Source organism: Chelonoidis abingdonii, chromosome 2 (genome assembly GCF_003597395.2).
Source record: "Chelonoidis abingdonii isolate Lonesome George chromosome 2, CheloAbing_2.0, whole genome shotgun sequence".
Taxonomy (NCBI): Eukaryota; Metazoa; Chordata; order Testudines; family Testudinidae; genus Chelonoidis; species Chelonoidis abingdonii.
In genome coordinates, this window is record NC_133770.1 from 187576139 (window position 1) to 187595400 (window position 19262).

Sequence of the window (19262 nt, forward strand, 5' to 3'; positions counted from 1 at the left end):
TGCTACTCCCCTCGTCGGGGAGAAGTACAGAAATCGGTTTTAAGAGCCCTTTATATCGATATAAAAGGCTTTGTTGTGTGGACGGGTACAGGGTTAAATCGGTTTAATGCTGCTAAATTCAGTATAAACGCGTAGTATAGACCAAGCCTGAGAAGAGTGACTCTCTTGCAAGCAAAGGAACTGACTGGAATGCTGGGAGAGCAGTATTTATATAGCCAGCCAGTAGGGGTCCTACTTTGCTCTCTATCCTAGGATTGGGCAAACTTTTTTACCCGAGGACCACATCTAGGTAGGGAAATTGTATGCAGGGCCGGGGCAAGGGATTGGGGTGCGAGAGGGAATGTGGGGTGTGGGGGGGTACGGTGTGCAGGACGGGGCTAAGGGCAAGGGGCTGGGACAGAGAACGGGTGTGGGGTGTATGAGGGGACTCAGAGAAGGGAGTTGGGATGCAGGAGGGGTGAAGAGTGCGGGAGAGGGCTCAGGGCAGTGGGTTGGGGTGCAGCACGGGGCTCAGGGCAGGGAGTTGGGGTGCAGGGTGCAGGAGGGGTTCGGGCTCCAGCTCAGTGCTGCTTACCTGGAGCAGCTCTGGGGTGGGAGTGGCATGCACAGGGGCCAGGGCAGGCTTCCTGCCTGCCTGCCCTGGCCACTTGGCCCCTAGGGAAAGAGCAGGGAGTAGAGGGCTCCACGCGTTGCCCTTGCCTGTGGGTACCTCCCCAAAAGCTTTCATTGGCCGTGGTTCCCCATTCCTGGCCAACGGGAGCTGCAGGGAGAGATACCCACAGGCGAGGGCAGTGCACGGAGCCCTCTGCTGCCCACCACTAGGGGCCACAGGGACGTGGTTTGCTGTAATTTCCCGTGGGCTATAGTTTGCCCACCCCTGCTCTACCCTGTCACTATCAACTTCAAGGTTTAAAAAAAACCAACAACAAAACCTTAACGTTTCATTAAAACCATTACTCACTACTGGCTACAACTACAAACATCCTGAAAGCATCAGACCTGAGTCTGCAGCTCTTTGAATACGTTTGCAATGAACATCAAAAGCTTGCCATAAACAGAAATGGAGGGAAACTACCATGTATTTCAAAAGCCCTGCTAATCTGTGGATATTTGCGGACCATGTTTGCAGAGCATTGATTGGATGTGGATACAAATACACTTCAATGCCATATGAATGCACAGCTAAATCTTTTAAACTGGATAATCTCAATATTTAAAATAACTGTTTTAACTAGCTCAGTGGTTTGAGCATTGGCCTGCTAAACCCAGGATTGTGAGTTTAATCCTTGAGGGGATCATTTAGGGATCTGGGGCAAAAATCCATCTGGGGATTGGTCCTGCTTTGAGCAGGGGGTTGGACTAGATGACCTCCTGAGATCCCTTCCAACCCTGATATTCTATGATTCTACCTTCCCCAAAAAATAAATGAATAAAGAGCAAGAGACATACATACATGATACAAGACATTGGTTCTACTTTCAACTCTAATGTTCATAATCCCTGGGTGAAGGGGCACATCCCAATTAGGAGAAGGCTAATGAGCTCCTCTGGGCTCAATCCCTACCAAACAGACGTGCCTGCAGAGCCTACTCCAGCCAGAGGAAGCAAGTTTAAAAGGACAGCTGCTAACAGGAAGGGGCAGCAACCAGGAGGAAAACTGCTGTGTCTTAGGAGTTGATTCATGTTACAGAGTAGGTGAGAGGAAAACATCTGACAAGACTTCACTGCCCAAAGACTTACCAAAACCCCAAAACACTCTTGAAAGGGGAAAAGGGCTTTGAAGTTGCCTGAGTGTGACCCTTCAGGAATGCCTTACCCATCACACCCTTTAAATGTCATGGCGTAATACTGTAAATCAGCTTTGGTTTCAGAGACCCTTCTCAGCATAAGGTAACGGGGGATAGAGAAAGAACATTAGACTGTGTCAGCATCCTGCTAGATTTTAGGTTATTTTAAAAATTAATCTATTATTAGTGACTCAAAACTAAAACTCTCTTTTGCAAAGTTGTAATAGTGTCTATAAACTAGAGATGGGAGACCCTCAAAGATTTGAGTTCAGATAAATATCCTCAAGCTCATATGCTTATCCAAACCGCAGAAGGGTCTCCATTAGGGCCCACAATCCACATTCCCCATACAACCCTTCTTCCTGTGGCCGGACTCATAACTGGCGTATTGAGGGGGAAGAATATCACAGTTATAGAACATTTCAGGAGGCATCTACTCCCAGTGTCTTCTGCTCTCCTCTCAATTGATTCACTTTCCTTACCGCTCTTGCACATCTCTAGTTGCCTATGTCTCCCTCATCCAGTCATAGCTGCTGCTGAATATTCTGCTTTGCTCTCTGCCAGTCAGTCTCTACTCTGCATAACACAGAGCAACAGAGGTAGGCAGAAAAAGAGAGCAGCCACCAAGCAGCCTCCTGCCTCTTCTGTCCAGCAGCCACTAGTGGCAGGAGCTCAGAATTACAAAAAAACAAACACAAAACTTTTCAAGCTGCAGCTGGCAGCACTGCATAGTTCCTGGGTCACAGGTTGGAACTATGAACAGCTGGGATGGGACTGCAAAGCTACAGACAGACAGACAATATTGGTAGCTATGGAGAATGGTCATTTCTTTATATATATGACTTTAATTTTAATGATTTGAAATAATACAGGAGACAAAGGTACAAAGTTAAAATGATTGTTTATAAAGAGTTTCAATGTGGTTAAGTGCTACGCATCTTAAAATACAGATACTGTGAGTCAAATCAGATGAACAGTGTAACTGACTTTGAAACCATAAAGTCTTCAAAAGACAAAGATGTTCCATAACCCAGTTTTCATACCCTGAGGTATTTCAGAATTCCCAAATAGCCAGCTCATTTCCAACTGAGATCAATATAATTCTTCCCACCTTGCTAATAAATTTTGTCTCTCTTGTTTCATCAAGGAACAGACTTTAAGGTAAGCAGATATGTTACCTCCAGAAAATAATCTAGTCCCCAGGCTTTGTGCTGGTCCGAGAAGTCATCGACCTTCTCAAGACACTTAATTTCACAGACTTTTCCTGAAAAGGAAGAATAGCAAGGTAAAGATATGATGAAAGATGATGCTAGTTTGTTTTGCCTTTTCAAATCATGAATTTTTACGCTATTAGGAAAAAATTTCACTGACTTAACTCATTTGTAAACTAGCATAAATAAGGTGAGCAGGATTTAGCCCTCTCTCACAGTAGTATGCCACATGGTGTAGACACTTCAGAGGTTTCAGAAGGGTGTAAACTACAGGAACTGTAGTACCAAAGCTTAATGTAAGGCATATCAAGGATGAAATGTCAACCTTAACTCAATTTTCTTGTTTCAGTAGCTTTTGATCTTTAATTCCCTTAACACAGTGTTTTCCTATCATCATACCGTTTTTCCTGCAAGTTAACTTTGGTTTCAAAATTATAGCAGAAAGCACACAGGTGGTGGGGAAGGTTCCTGTGTTAAATCTGGGTAAAATAAGCAGATAATGGGGGTTGGGGGGGGGGGAACAAACCAAAATGTTGGAACAGAAAGGACATGAGGAAGTGACTACAGGACCAAGAGTGAGAAGCTGTGGGAATAAGAATGAACACTGAGACCTAGTTTGAATTATTGGAGACTCAGCATGGAAAGTAACCTCGGGCCAAAAAGGGATGGTATATGTCTTACTGGTAACACAGGTTCAAATTTATTTAAAATGTGTATTTAAACAATGAGCCTGTATGCCTTTTTTTCCTGATATCAATAACCCTGACGTGAAAAGGATATTTATTTTCAAACTACGTGTCTCTCCAGATTTTGTACAAGAAGCAAACAACCTTACAGGCTTCCCTATCATTTGCCTCAGGACAAGTCAAAACACTACAATATAAACGCATTTGTCTGCCACACGTTTTGAGAAAAATTGTAACTGCAGTGGAGATAACTTACCAAATAAACTTTTAATTTCAGCCTCAGGAACATAAAATGGTGGACCTGGAAAGAAAAGGGAAAGCTGAATTGGCAAAAGTCACAATGACCCTTCTAATATGACAATGAGGCAAACACTGACCAAATACAAGGGGAAATGTTAAAATACAAAAAAAAATGATTATAGATTATTAATTATAAGACTTTCTTTCAACAACAATTACACAGAGTAGTTCAAAAAGCAGTGGAAAATTTATTTGCATCAAGTTAATAATTATCAAAGAAAACTTAAGGAGCTTCTGGGTTTAATGCAAATAATTAATCAGCCTGATGTAATCATACTTAATGCTTACACAGAGCTTTCCATCTTCAAAGCATGTTATAAACATTCATTAATGAATTATCATAACACCTGTGAGGTAGCCACGCTACAGTAAATTGGGCAATAATTCCTGATTTTAGGTCATTAGGTACTGAAAATCCTGAGTTAGTGTCCATCAGAAATATAACATGATTTTCAGATAATGAGGGTGCAAGTGAGGGAGCAATGCTAGGGTAGGGGAAGGGTACCAAGGAGGGGGAAACAGCAGAAGGGGATAAACAGGACACTCTGTACATTATACAAAAAATAGTGAGGGCAATGTTGTTTTGCATTTTGTTTCACAATTCACCCCTCCCCCCCAAAAAAACAACAACCCACAACCCTTTGAATTGAGACCAAGCATGAAAAATTTCTGCCTTGTAGGAATTTTTTTCCAAAACTGAGAAGCAAGTGGAAACAGGGTTACAAATCCACCTTACCCCCCCCCCCCAAAAAAACAATCACAAACTTTTGCTACTGTGAATGCCAAAATATAGTTAAACAGAAAAACATACTAAATCTGAGCACCAAGCCTGTTGACACGAACTGAGGCAATATTGTTACCATATATATATATATATATATAGATTTATTAGCATAAAGGTAAAAAGTGATTTTACTTAATTTCTAAACATAATGATTCAAAGTTCTTACCTTTATGTTTATTTGAATCATATAAAACACTAACCAAGAGATAACAACAGCTTCTCTCCATTACAGACAACATCAAATCAGCATAGCTAAAAAGAAAAAATAAATATTTGCATTTGTGATTATTTTGTAAATATATGGTACATAGAGTACTCAAAATGTTCAGCAAAAAAGAAATGTCATGTATTCCTATGCAGAACAGTTCAAATGCACCCTTGAAATGCACATAAACTAATTTAACTGAGGTACTTCTAAAGTAAAATTCTATGTGGTAACATGCAACCTATGAAATCCTAAATAAAATTAATAAAAATCTACTTTATACACATGCACACACACACCACTTTTTATATGAACTAACAAAAACAAGAAAATGTAAAGCTGAGATAGTATTTAAGTCTGCAATAGTCTATAGTTACTGTAGAGTGGCCTATACAGTATTGATTATGTTAATTCATGGCCTTTTTTTTTTTTTTTTAAACAAAGTAAGGACCATGTATTCAACTTAACTTAATGTCCAGCAGTAGGGGTAAGGTGAAGAGAGAGGGTCCTGGGTAAGATTGGAGAAGGGAAATAAAGAGGGGGAAAGGAAAATAAAGAGGATGGAGTGAGGCAGCAAAGGCTGAAAATGGTGGAGACCAAAAACAAAAAAACAAACAAATATGGAAAGCAAAGAGTAAAGGTAAAATTCAGATCTGCATCCTGCACTATGCAAATCTACCACTAGATGGGAACAGCAGTTAGGTATAGAACATAAGAAGCAACATACAGTAGAACCTCAGAGTTCCGAATGAACACCTTGGGAATGGTGGTTGTTCGTAAATCTGAAATGTTTGTAATTCTGAACAAAACGTTATGGATGTTCTTTCAAAAGTTTACAGCTGAACACACACTTAATACTGCTTTGAAACTCTACTGTGCAGAAGAAATATGCTGCTTTTAATCTTTTTAATTTAAATTAAATGAGCACAGAAACAGTTTCTTTATCTTATAAAAAATGTTTTTAAACCTTCCTTATACTGTACTTGCCTTTTTTTTTTTTTTTTTTTTTCGGTCATCTCTGCTGCTGCCTGATTGCATACTTCTGTTCCAAATGAGGCGTGTGGTTGATTGGTCAGTTCGTAACTCTGGTGATCTTAACTCTGATGTTCTACTGTACTGTCCTTATGCCAATGGTATTGTTTGCATTGGTGAGACCATTTCCGGAAGGAAACTCTGTGTTTCAGAACACAGTGTTCAGTAACTCTATTTGCCACATGTGGCAAAGAAGGACTGGCTTGGATTACTCAGGGTTTTAACTAAGCGAGGAATGGCTGATTAGTCAGTGCCAGGAAGACAGGCTTTCACAACATGTCAGAAAGAAAACAGTCATAAAATAAATACATTACTTACTGTTCTCTATCACATGGGTTAATGGCTACTAGAGATCCTCTGTCCCAAATCCCATCAAACCTGCCAACAATTGTGCTACAAATACGGGGTGGTGGAAAAAAAGATTTTATATTAAAAACTAAAATGATCTTGTTTTTTATAATTTGACTGAGATACTTATGAAAAAGAGAAAAATCTCTGATAGGCTGTGCATATACATAGAGGGCTGATATGCTGCTATAATCTGGCCCCTTTATGCTATAAAACAGGGATCGGCAACTTTTCAGAAGTGGTGTGCCGAGTCTTCATTTATTCACTCTAATTTAAGGGTTCGCGCGCCAGTAATACATTTTAACTTTTTTAGAAAGTCTCTTCCTCTAAGTCTATAATATATAACTAAACTATTGTTGTATGTAAAGTAAATCAAGTTTTTAAAACGTTTAAGAAGCTTCATTTAAAATTAAATTAAAATGCAGAGCACCTCGGACCAGTGGCCATGACCCAGACAGAGAGTGCCACGTGCCATAGGCTGCCTACCCCAGCTATAGAACACTTTGAAATTGGCCTCAAGGAAAACATTTCCTGTGTAAAGCCTTCCCTGATGGCACAGAAATGGTGGAATGATTCTGTTGCCCTTTGGCAAGGGTAAGCTAGGGCAAGAAGAGATCTAGTTTGAGAATCGCTGTTCTTGGTTATAATGCAGTTTCAGGCAGTCATAATTTATAGAAACTCTGGGGATACCACTAATTTATGCCAAGGACTGCAACAATCCTTGGGCACTTCCAGATCCAAGAGAGTCACAGAGGTGGCTCAAAGCAGTTCACTCCATTCTCCTCAATGTGCACTAAGCTCAGCTCACCTCAGAGGTGAAAGTAAGCCAGTGTGCCCCGGTACGGCGTACCAGCAAGAGCCGGTGCACTCTACCGGGGCAGATCAGCTTCCCCCGGCAGCCATTTAAAGGGCTTGAGGCCCCTTTAAATCACTCAAAAACGACTGACTGGGCAGGATTTTTGCAATTCCTTCTCAATTGCATGAAACTAGTCCCTAGATTGTTGCGGGCGCAGGGGGGTGGAGGGGGGAGAAGAGGACCCAAACATCTATGAAACATTTAAAGATTTTCACTCAAAAACCATCCCTATAGCTATTGAGAGCAAACACCTTTCACTTTCTAGAGTTCTGAAATTTCCTATATTTCAAATTGCCCTGTGCTGCCCTGCCAACCGGTCCCTTTACCCCATGCCTCCAACAGCGCCCTGCCAGCTGGTACCCCCTACCTCGCACCCACAGCAGCACCCCACCAGCCGGTCCCCCTGCCCCACGCCTCCAGCTGTGCCCCGCCAGCCGGTCCCCCTGCCCTTCACCCTCAGCAGCGCCCCACCAGCCGGTCCCCCTGCCCCGCGACCTCAGCAGCACCCCACCAGCTGGTCCTCCTACCCCACGCCCCAAACAGCTCTCCACGAGTGGCTGGAGCCCCGGCCCTTTAAATCATCCCCAAGCCCTGCTGCCAGATCCCCGAGGAGGCAGCAGCAGGGCCCTGGTGGCTATTTAAAGGCCTGGGGCAGGGGGACCGGCTGGCGGGGCACTGCTGGAGGCGCGGGGCAGGGGCGACCAGCTGAGGGGCACTGCTGGAGGTGCAGGGCAGGGGTGATCGGCTGGTGGGGCACTGCTGGGGGTGCGGGGCAGGGGTGACCGCCTGGTGGGGCCCTGCTGGGGGCACGGGGCAGAGCGCTGTTGGAGGCACGGCGGGGCAGGGGTGACCGGCTGGCGTGGCGCTGTTGGAGGTGCAGGGCAGGGGGGCTGGTTGGCAGGGCAGCACAAGGCAATTTGAAATATAGGAAATTTCAGAACTCCAGAAAGTGCAAGGTGTTTGCTCGCAATAGCTATAGGGATGGTTTTTGAGTGAAAATCTTTAAATGTTTCATAGGTGTTTGGGTCCTCCCCCACTCCCCAGCAATCTAGGGACTAGTTTCATGCAATTGAGAAGGAACTAAAAAAATCCTGCCCAGTTGGTAGTTTTTGAAGGATTTAAAGCGCTCTCACTGCTGCTACCTCTGGGGCCTTTTAAATCACCATGGGAGTCCAGCTGCTGGACTCCTGGGGTAGCAGCACCAGGGCTCCAGTGGTGATTTAAAGGGCATGGGGCTCCTGGCTGCTGCTACTGCAGTGGAGCCCAGGGTCTTTTAAAGCTCCACCAGAGCCTGGGGTGGCAGTTGGGAGCCCACAGGCTCCGATGATGATTTAAAGTGCCTGGGGCTGCGCTGCGGTAAGGCAGCTGGAGCCCCAAGCCCTTTAAATCACCCCTAGCTCTGGGGTTCCCAGGGGTGATTTAAAAGAGTCTGGGAATTTAAAGGCCATGCCTCTTCCGGTTGAGGCAATGCCCCTCATAAGGACTCCGGAGTACTGGTAAGTCCTTTAAGTTACTTTCATCCCTGGCTCACCTGCAACTCAGAATCAAGACCCAAACATATGCCCCAGAGGTTTATTCCGAGGTATCTTTTCACTGAGAAAAGCTAAGACTCATTGCTGCTTGCTTTAATCCAACAAATTGATCAGGACTATTTTTGTTCTTAGTTGTGTTGGCTGTTGTGGTATTCGCAGCCAAATTCAGTTTGATAAAGTCTACTGCTAAAGAGAACTGTCCTCATTAGTTGCCGGTGGGAATTAGCAGGATGACATGACGTAAGTTTTCCTTCAGGTAAATATGAAAACTCTGATTTAGTGTGCTGTGTAACAATGGAGTGACATAATTCCAAAGAAGAGTTTAAAATAAATTTGCCTTAAAACAAAAATATGTGGTGTCCTGAAATTGTGCAGCACTTTCCACCTGATACTGGGCTTCATTTCAGAGTCCATCAACACCAAAAATCACAGTTTCTTCTGTTATTGTTTTAATCACAACATCATCATTAAGTTTTTGGCTTCTGATCTGTAACCTTGTCCTGTATTTCGCTGTCTGATGCAACGAGACATGAAATATTTTAAAAGCTTGTTTTCTTTTAAAGGTCTGCAAGGAGAGGAGATCACACCACTTTGCCTTCTACATGCACTTACAATTGGCTTTTAAATAGAACATCTCACAACCAAGACATGATATTTAAGAGCCGTCAATTTAAGTTGGGGGTGGGGGGAAGGAGACCTACTCTTGTGAACACAATCCTAGATTTGGATTAATGAGATTTGGGTTCCATTTCCATCTTTGCCACTGGCCTGCTGTATGGCTTTGAGGAAGCCACTTCACCTCCCTGTGCTTCTGTTTTTCCTCCCACCTCTTCACTGTACTGTCTCTTAGACAGTAAACTCTTTGGGGCAGGTGCTGTTTCCCCCTGTGTTTGTACAGGACCTAGCTGTGAAAGGGCCCTGATCTTGGTTGTGAATTCTAAGCACTACTGTAATACAAATGATAATAAATAAAACAATCGTTTATATCAGGGATGGGCAACTTTAAGGCAGTAGAAGGCCATAAAAACCACTAAAATCCTTTGGGAAGATGGGGTATGTGACACAGGTGTGTGTGTCGTGTCCTGCGCTGCCCCTGGGAGCTGTGATGTGAGGAGGGGGAAGATGGGTGAGAAGAGTCAGGTCAGGTCCTGTTTCTGGAGGCATGACACACAAAGGTCCGGGTGGTTGTGAGGTAGGGTCCTGCCCCTGTGTGGTGACAGGCCACAGGAGGGTGGGCTGCAGAGTGAGCCTGCCCTCCACTCACCCTGGCAGAGGTTGCTCCCGTCCCACACGGCTGGGCCTAGCGCCTTGCTTCAGCCCACAGTTCTTGCCCCAATGTTTTGTTATGGAACCCTCCTCAATGATGCCTTGCCCTCTTCCTGCCCTTGTCTCTGCTGGATCTCCTGCCCTAAGCTGTCCTGTGATGGGCCAAATAAAATGATGTGGCAGGCCAGATGTGATTCCTGGGCCATCCCTGGTTTAAATATTGTCTTTAGGCCCAATACTGAAGATTGCACTCAAGCAAAAATCCCATTGATTTAAGGCAATATTTGCCTGAATCAGAGCTCAGGACTCGGCCCCATGGGTGTGTTTAGTAAGCATACAGATTATAGCACTCAGCATTGTTATGAGCCACAACTGATTGCTTAGTTTAACTGCTTTAAATACAACACAACATTCCTGCAAAGAGTAATAATTCCTGTTACTCATTAACTAGCAAAAAAAGTCTGAATTGTTTCATTCTGACACAGGGCATGAACACATCTAGGTTCCCCTGCTCAAATTATGTTCTGAATTTAGAACAAAAGTGACTGATCACAGGCCAGCTGAGGCAAGCATGAAATAAGTTTAACTGCCAGAGTTACTAACTGAGTATTACCCATATTGTGTGTGGACAGAAGCCACAATAGTATTGATGCATTTCTATACTCAAAGGAGTCTTCCAGTTGTATTGACAGAAAGACGTTCACACTTTCACCACTCTTTTAGAACACTGCATAAGAGCGTCTTATTAAAAAACAAAACAAAACAGGAATGTAGAGAAAAATTCACAACACATGCATGTGACTCCAGTTTATTTTGTCCTCCATCGATAACAGACCACATCTCCTCACTATTTGGTCTAGTGGGTCCCACTGACAGCACTGCTAATGTGTTACATATTTTGTTTTAATTTGAAATATAATTCCATATTGGTATGATGGAGGTTACACATTTTGCCATGTTACTTACAACCATATTTAAAAATTATTAACCTTTTAAAAATTGCTGACAATAAGTTTGAACATTTCCTGGCTGCGCATCCAATGATAGCTAAAAGATTTTAAAGGTGCCTGTTGTGCAAGCAGCAACATTGCCTAAATCTTTTTCTATTTGTCACTTTGGAAGGAACAGAGATATTTTTTATATTAAAACTTTCATTCTTGCAAGGCCAGCTTAATCACACAAACAAAAGAGAATCAGCTACGTCAGCACAAGGTTTAGTGACCATCTGTTATGTTAATAACTTTGGATATTTTACCCAAAATATAAAATACCTTAGAGCCAACACCACATTCCAGTCTCCAAGTCTATAGATTATGCCTTCTCTCTACTAGCTCTAACACTCTTATCATTTACAAAGATAAATGATTTATTTTTCTAATAGTTCTGTAAAGCTATGGGTCAATAATGTTCATATTAACAGCCTGCTCCTGTGGTTCATATTGAAATAAAATGAACCAAGCCTAGAGGGAGTTTAATCTAAACAAGAACTGCAAAACTGGGTCTATCTTGCAGATGCTGAGTGCCCTTAACTCCCTATTGGGCAGATTTTCTGATCTGACTGAACTGTATTCAGCACATGATCAGAGGCAAGGAAGGTGGTTTTAAGATTCCTTTGTATCCCTCCCTATGCTGGAGTCTGGAAAGTGGCATAGGTGGCTTTGTATGACCCAATAATTCACTAGCACGAAGGAAAGCCTCCACTGGCTGGATCTGGCAGTTCTGAGCCAGAAATCAGGTGCAAAGCCCCCTTAATAGGCTGGTGAATCTGGCCCATTGACTGTTCTGGGTACTGAGAGCATTCAGCATTATGAGGGACTGAGCCCAGTCAGTCGCAACCAGGCAGGGCTTGATTCTGAGAGATGCTGAATAACTGCATCTCCCACACAATAGCGTGGTGGGGCAGATGACATGCCCCATTCCACTGACAGGGCAAAATTAAGGAACTCCTGTGGTCACAATCAGCCCCAACCGCTCATACCTGTGAGGTGGGTCAGGCCTAGGGGCAGGCCCTTGAAAGGAAGGAAATCAGTGCAGTAGAGGTGGCAAGCAGAGGCAGGGTTCAGAGCTCCCAGACTGGGAGTCCTGTAGCACTCACTGTGGCTTTCATATGCTGCCTGTCAAGCCCTCTGGAGAAGCAGATGGCCTGGGCTGGTTATCTTTATTACAATTCCATCATGAGTAAGCCCTAACCTTTACTCACATTAAGGAACCAAGAATGCCTGTAAGGCTTGAGAGATTACTTCCTTCTCTCTTGCACAGTGAAGGGGGAGGAGGGATCAAGGAAGTATTTTCCTTTTGTATGGACTGCTTTATAGCCCCTGAAAGGGGGTAGATTCATACAAGGCACAGTTGCAGGGCTGTACTCTGTACCCCAGAAACAGACCACAGGGTTGTGGCTGTCTGTAGAACACAGAAGGTAAGCAAGGTGCCTGCTCTCACCCCTAAGGGGCAACCTGGAGATGTTAGCCTGTGACAGACAACAGTCAGAGTTGCAGATGCTCAGTGCTTCTTATAATTTGGTCTGTACTTCTCAAATGTTTTTGGCTAGTTCAGACAAAACATAACATAACAATATTTGTTAAAAATGTGATTGTCAAAAATGCTGTTCATTCCTACCTGGACAAATCATAGATACTGCAACAGTACAGAGAAATGTTCCCAGAGGTACTCTACAATGAAAAGCAGGGAAACAGCTTTTAGTGAACTACATATTTTAATATAGATATATTTTAAAATAAAAAACCTAAGTAGGGGAGGAATTAGTAGGAATGTTCTTTCACTTCTTCCTTATTGAGGTATCTCAAGGCCCTGTGACTGCTGCTTCACCACTGTCATGTGGCATGGGCTTAAAGGTTCCAAGAGAAAGAATAGGTGGGTGAGGTAATATCTTTTACTAAAGACACTAGATTTATGGCTTGTTACAACAATCTGTAATCACTAACCCCCCTTCTTGTCCTACCACTACAGGTGTGTTAACAGGCCACTTCACCTTGACTGGTCCCTTAGATGATGTGCTAACTACTTATGCTAAACTATCTATTTGATCTTGTATTTAGCTGTGACACTGGGAGTACCTTTCCCAGACCTGAAAAAGAGCTCTGAGTAGCTCAAAAGCTTGTCTTTCTCAACAACAGAAGTTGGTCCACTAAAAGATATTACCTCAATATCCACTAAGTTGGTCCACTAATCTCTCTCTAATCTCCTGGGACCAACATGGCTACACTACCACTGCATACAACTGATTCATTAGGGCATTTAAGCAAGTGTCTAACTTTAAGCATGTGAGTTGTCCCATTGACTTCAAAGTGTTTAAAGTTGGCACTTAAATGTCTTGCTGAATGAGGGCCAAACTAAATAACAGCTTGAGAATAATTACCCAATATAAAATTCAACTTTGATGCTTCTCTCTCTGAATCCTCTTTAAAAACAGGTGAAAGATGAAAGGTAAGGCAAAGAAGCTCTAAATGGCTAAAGAATGGTTTGGCTTGCTCAACTACCCCTGAAATGCATAGTCAAATATTTTTGTATACTTAATGATGCAAGCACAAAACAAACCTTAAAAACTTTGGCTCCAGAAATCCCTGGGATTGTTTCTTCAGAATAAGAAAGATCCTGTTCTGTGAAAAATTCCTTCAGTGCACATTCGCAGAGTTCCACACCAACTACATAGTGTCCCATGTCAGCTAACCTATGCACAGCAATAAAAGTTTTCATGTTTACTTGTGATTCATAGTTCTTATTACATAATTTTGATTTACACTCCTCCATTCTCTACCTCAAGATGGGGCTTTGGTACATGTGTTTTCTCCTACAGAACAGTGGTTTATTACAGCAGTTTTTTCATAATTCAGGCTCTTGTCAGATAGGTGTTATCTAGGTATTTTTAATCTTGGAGTTTTCACACTTTATTGGAAAAAACACAGTACCTGATTTTAATGCAATTTTACATGGTTAACTGAGTAGATCTTGATATGAACTAAGGAATGCACTTCATGTGAACTTGATAAGCTTTACGTGCAATTGGTTATTTATTTTTACTATATTAATGGAAAATATGGGGGCCCTACAATGACCGATAATAATACTTCCCTCACATGGTGGATGACCAAAGGATTCAGTCACTCAGTGGATAAAGTGTTTGACAGAGATTTCACATCCTGTTAAAGTTATTACAACATCAAGGTCTGAAAACCTCAAATGCTGTTGAAGAGTAAGAAACTTCCTCTGGCAAGCATGAGGAGCTAGACCATCACTTTCTCAAACACTTAGGCTTTCATTTCATGGTTATGAAGAAAATTTTCCAAATTTGAACTGAAGACGGATGCCGACCCATGCCAAGTGACAGAAGTGAAATCTCTAGTAACCGTGATCCATATTAATACATGACATGAGTTTTTAGATAAAGAGCAATCTTCTGCTGCATGCCTGAATGACTCAGCATTACTACATTTTACACATTACTACTACTATACTGTTCTCTTGCGTCTCAAGATACATAGCTCAAGACCTATGCTGCTGCCTGGCTTTGCCAAACAACAGCAAAATGAAATTAACAACACACTGGTCAGGTTCACTGCGCAGAACTCTGTGCAACAGTTAAACTGATAAGAATCACATTTCTTTTCACACTGCTACTAACCAAGAGGCTAACTTGGTACAGAGTAGTAGCAGAGACACTCCCCTCCCCCAATTTTTTTTGGGGGGGGGGGGGGAAGGGAGAAGAAAGGCGTGATGGAAGTAAGCAAAGACAGAGCTTCTCCTCCCTCCTAGCACCCAGAGATTGAAAAGCTTAAAGTTAAACAAACATCTACTAATCAGCAGATAGTACGTACTCTGGTAGGAATCCCAGCATCCTCCCACTTTCGAGCAGCCAGGATGTAAGGTGCTGGGCTTCTTAACAGGTCATTTTCCTTGAAGCTCATTGGTGCCCACTCTCCCTATCTGGATAATAGGTGCCTGGCAAACTTTTCTAGCTCTCAGTCAACTTACCATACTAAAAATCTTGAACAGTTTAACTTTTTTGTAATCTAGTTGCTTTTGTAGACATCAAATTTTTATACAGTTGTCATTTTTCCTACATGAATGTTCGCAAAATGTTTGTTACTATTACTTCATCACTGGAAAACCTGGAAGAATTAAATGCTGCCCTCTTTTAAAATCTCTAGTGAGCATGTAAAAGCAAAGGAACTATATTTTATAGCGAAAATAGAGGAATAATTATTATATTCACTTATTTACAGATATGTAGACAGGATAATATGTTTTCCAAGAAAAATAACTTAGAAGATTTCTACTCCTAAGGGTTGTTTTTTACCATTTCATTTCTACTGCTTTGCCACAAAGTGGAAAAAATATCCTGAGTCCACTCCTGCCATTAAGAAGAAGAACATCCAGATACTTCCTTAAAATCCTGCAGAAGAAAAAGTAGTAACTATTTAATATTGGATTTGTTTCATGTTCATAGCTGAAAAGCCAGCGTTGCTGAGGATAAAAGGTATAAGGTATTTATAAGCTATAAAGGTGAAATATAAGTATTAATTAATGAAGTAAACATAAGGCCTACAGGCCTTTGGCTGTAAAATAATTAGTTTAGCAAAATTAGGCTTTAGGATAAGTTATGCTAACTTACCTTTATAATGGAGCTAAGTAAGATACAAATAAACTTGCTGAGCTTGTGTCTATGTTTGTGATGCACTGATTTTTTAAAAGAAGTGCTGAGTTTGGATAAAAATGTCTATGAGAGCTCAGTAGATATCGCAAGCTGACCATTGGCAGCCTGGGTGAAATGTTAGAGATTTTCTATTTCTATGGTGATAAGGTGACGTAAATGTTAATGAGTATAAGGGGAGCTAACAAGTTAGCCTATGGAAAATGCAACACCCCAGAAGTAGTGAGGTATGGAAAGTCAAATGAGGAAAGGGGCTTCTAAAACCATTATAAATATGTATGAACCCCAGTGGACATCAGCGCAACTGATTATAAAAACTGCATTGTGGCCTACGTGCCTTGGGTGTGGGGGGAGAAACCAGGATGATGACCACTGGTGGTGGTGAGGATGAGGATGAGGACTAGCACTTCAGGTTTTTCCACAAGGCATGGTGTTAGTAATGCAAATACTATGTGTTTTGTACTGGTCTCTCTCTCCTTTAACAGATTGCAGTGTGTGTATTGTTGTTTGATTGCTAATAAAAGTAATTATTATAGAAAGAGCACTATGCAGACTATTACTCATCTTGGAGGTCCTCTTTCTACTGATAACCTCTCTACTGTAGTCACTCTTGGGGGCTGAACTTTCAGAGATTATTAATAGCTCACCTTAACTGATCACTCTCGTTAGAGTGTGTATGGTAACACCCATTGTTTCATGTTCTCTGTGCATACATATATCTTCCTACTGTATTTTCCACTGCATGCATCCGATGAAGTGGGCTGTAGCCCACGAAAGCTTATGCTCAAATAAATGTTAGTCTCTAATGTACCAGAATTATTCCTGTTCTTTTCACTCAACCCCAAGTGTACTATACTTTGGTGTTTCAAACTGTCTCCATTAATTTACAATATAACATCCACTTTTTAGTAGACATTTAAACAAACAAAAAAATGTAAATTCAATTACTGTTAAAAATGGGCACAGCCTACTGCTCAGGCAAAAGAATTCCCCACCTCTGAAAGAGCTACTTTAGATTATTAAAACTGAATGAACCTAAAAAACATCTGAATTTACTCTACACTATTTATTTCTGGTATTTAACTGTAGAAGTGTTTCACATCAGAAAACATACACCATATATAAGTTTTGGGGCCTAAAGATCTCATTTAAGATGTAAAAGTTTGACAAGCAAGGTGATCTTTCCATCTCTCCATTATCCTTTTGATGGCAGCTTAAACAACCATAATTATAGAATCACTGAACAAGGCTAGCACAAAACACTTTGATGTTTGTACCTAGGCTGCATTTTTATGACGGGCCTTATGAAAGTCAAATTATTCCATTATCATTCATTACAGCTTAGGTAGAAGAAAGAGTTACATACGGATGTCCTTGTTCCTTATGAAATCCAATTTGTCTCATTTTCCATTTCTGCAGCCACTCCTCTTCAGTCACCACTCTGTCCTGTTTTTGCCCAATATCAGAGCTTTCTTCTACTCTTGGTACATCAGTAAAGCTTTCCATGGTCTTGTATACTTATGTTGTCTGTGTAGACAGTAAAAATATATATTCTCCAGCCAATGTTTTGTACCATGCACAGAAGTCCTGATCCTGCAATCAGGGAGAACTTTCATTAATTGCTATTATTAGCTTCAACTGGAATTTTGTCTGAATAAAAACACTATTAAAAACTGGCATTTTAAAAGATCATGAAATTTTTTTATTCATATCTGGTTTGCCTTTAATTTATTAACAGAATTTAAATGTGGGTCCTAACCTATTGACAATATCTGTCACCTCAGATGACATTATTTTGAGCAGATATCATCTATGGGATGATCCATAATTCCTGCATGGGTAGATGTTTAAGCAATTTTGTTCTATATTCTTAAACAAATCTTTACATACCATTTTATGCATTACCCTTATGTTCCTTCCATTCATGTGCTGTATAACACAGTAGCAAGGAGATTCCAAAGAAATACACAAGGATTTAATTGGGGTTGGTTGAAATGTCTGAAGATAAATTTCCACAGCTTATTTTTAATTTGTCTTTTCACAACGCTGGTGGGACTAAAGGGGGTCAAGAATGGTTTCCATTTTCCTGAAAGGAGATCAGTTTTCAGAAATGTGGAAACCACTAGGTTTAGGAAAATCATTATAAAGAATAGAAAGCATTATAGCAGGGCTGCTCTTCTCAATTTTTTTTCCTTTTTCTAGGTGTGCTCCCAGAAGTTTCTCAAACTGTACTTAATTTCAGTTTGCTGGACAGTGCTCTGTAGGAAACAGTTCTATTTAAACGGGGGGGACTAATATTAAAAAGGGGACATTCACCCATTTCCCCCATTGGGGGGAGAGAGGGAGATACTTTTACACTGATCGCTTCCTCTCCAAAGCACAGCTACAATGTCCTTCTTCCCTGCTCTGTTCTCCAAAACAGAGATTTAATAGCTTGTTGACATCATATGCCAAATAAATTAAACAAGCAAAATTATATTTAATGCAATATTAATGTTGAAAGCTTAAAATATACAAAGGTCATGAAATTAATAACATAAGGTTTCAGAGAAAAAGAATATCTATTTTTAAATTACTTTTTAGTGAGAAGGAAAAAAATCAGTTTTGATTTTTTCCTTAAAAAAAAAAACAAACAAAAAACGGAACAGCAAAGGATAGTTCCGGATTGTAGCAATCTTATAAACAAGAAGTTAAATAATTAATTGCCCAAAGAGTGATCCAAAATACCACGTGAGCAAGTGACCATCTCACAATGGGAAATTTACTAGCAATTTTTCTTGATTTTTATTTCAGTTAGCAATTTCATTAACCTACTTTTTCCCCGGGGGAGGCGGGGCAGCATCCAAGGAAATAAAACAGTAAAAAAAGAACAGAAATAAAATAAAACAAAGCAGGAGGAGGAAGAAGAGAGACTGAGCTGAGAAACTGTATATTGTACAACACTACGAGGTTACACAACCAGTTAATTTGGCTCCTCTGAAGCACTCCAGCCTCCTTTAACGGCTCAGAACAATGCGATTTCCCCACACCTCACCTGGTCCCCGATGCTGCAAACATGTTCATGCTTAATTTAAAGCCCAAACAGTGCCATGATGGACGGCAAGGACAGGAAATTTACTCTCCTGTCTAAAATAAAGCAGCTGCTCAAGTGTTTGCAGGATCAGGGTTTTAGTGGCTTGTCGATATATTGAGGATTAAACAGCAGAACGCCACTGCCAGGGCGATGGAGGCTGCAGAGCACCCAAGGGAACCCCACAGACTCTTTTCTGTAAGAAGGGCCAGGCTGCAGAGCCAGACATGCCACCAGCGCCCCCCGTGTGAAGTCCGACCCGAGCTGTTGGCGCTCAGCCAGCCCCCTCTGGCTCCGTGGGGCAGAACCCCGCCCCCCGCAGCGTCTTTCCGTCTCCCAGTGCCAAAGCCCCGGCCCCCGGCCGAGCCCCCAGCGCTCCACGCCCGGACTCCAAGGGCGAGAGCCCCGCGCTGACCTGGGCGCGGCCTGGGAAGCCCCCAGCCGGACAAGCCGCTTCCAGTCTCAGGAGTCCAGCCGGGCCTGGCCGCGGGGGGAGGAACCCGCTGTCTCCTCCCCC

General features: G+C 41.9%; 1 protein-coding gene across 2 annotated transcripts; it reads right to left on the minus strand.

Moving 5' to 3' along the window:
* Positions 1 to 2597: 2597 nt before the first annotated feature.
* On the minus strand, positions 2598 to 18148 carry TPMT (thiopurine S-methyltransferase). Of its 2 annotated transcripts, XM_032776970.2 has the most exons (8): positions 17042 to 18148; positions 15322 to 15417; positions 13563 to 13695; positions 12624 to 12676; positions 6324 to 6398; positions 4935 to 5020; positions 3941 to 3985; positions 2598 to 3051 (listed from the first exon to the last, which is right to left on the minus strand). In XM_032776970.2, the coding sequence occupies exons 1-8, from the start codon at positions 17179 to 17181 to the stop codon at positions 2930 to 2932; spliced, it is 750 nt and encodes a 249-aa protein (XP_032632861.1). In that variant the 5' UTR covers positions 17182 to 18148; the 3' UTR covers positions 2598 to 2929. The 2 variants fall into 2 exon arrangements, with proteins under 2 accessions (XP_032632861.1, XP_032632864.1); XM_032776973.2 differs by lacking the exon at positions 6324 to 6398 and having other exon boundaries at positions 17042 to 17254.
* Between the last annotated feature and the right edge of the window lie 1114 nt (positions 18149 to 19262).

Bases quoted from the DNA above. Each gene is read 5' to 3' on its own strand.
- TPMT (XM_032776970.2), bottom strand. From the start codon at position 17,181: ATGGAAAGCTTTACTGATGTACCAAGAGTAGAAGAAAGCTCTGATATT. The intron at 12,677-13,562 runs GTTTGTTTTGTG...TTTTCATTGTAG, and splicing joins CTGGAGCCAAAGTTTTTAAG to AGTACCTCTGGGAACATTTC. The intron at 3,986-4,934 runs GTAAGAACTTTG...TTTTCTTTCCAG, and splicing joins TGATTCAAATAAACATAAAG to GTCCACCATTTTATGTTCCT.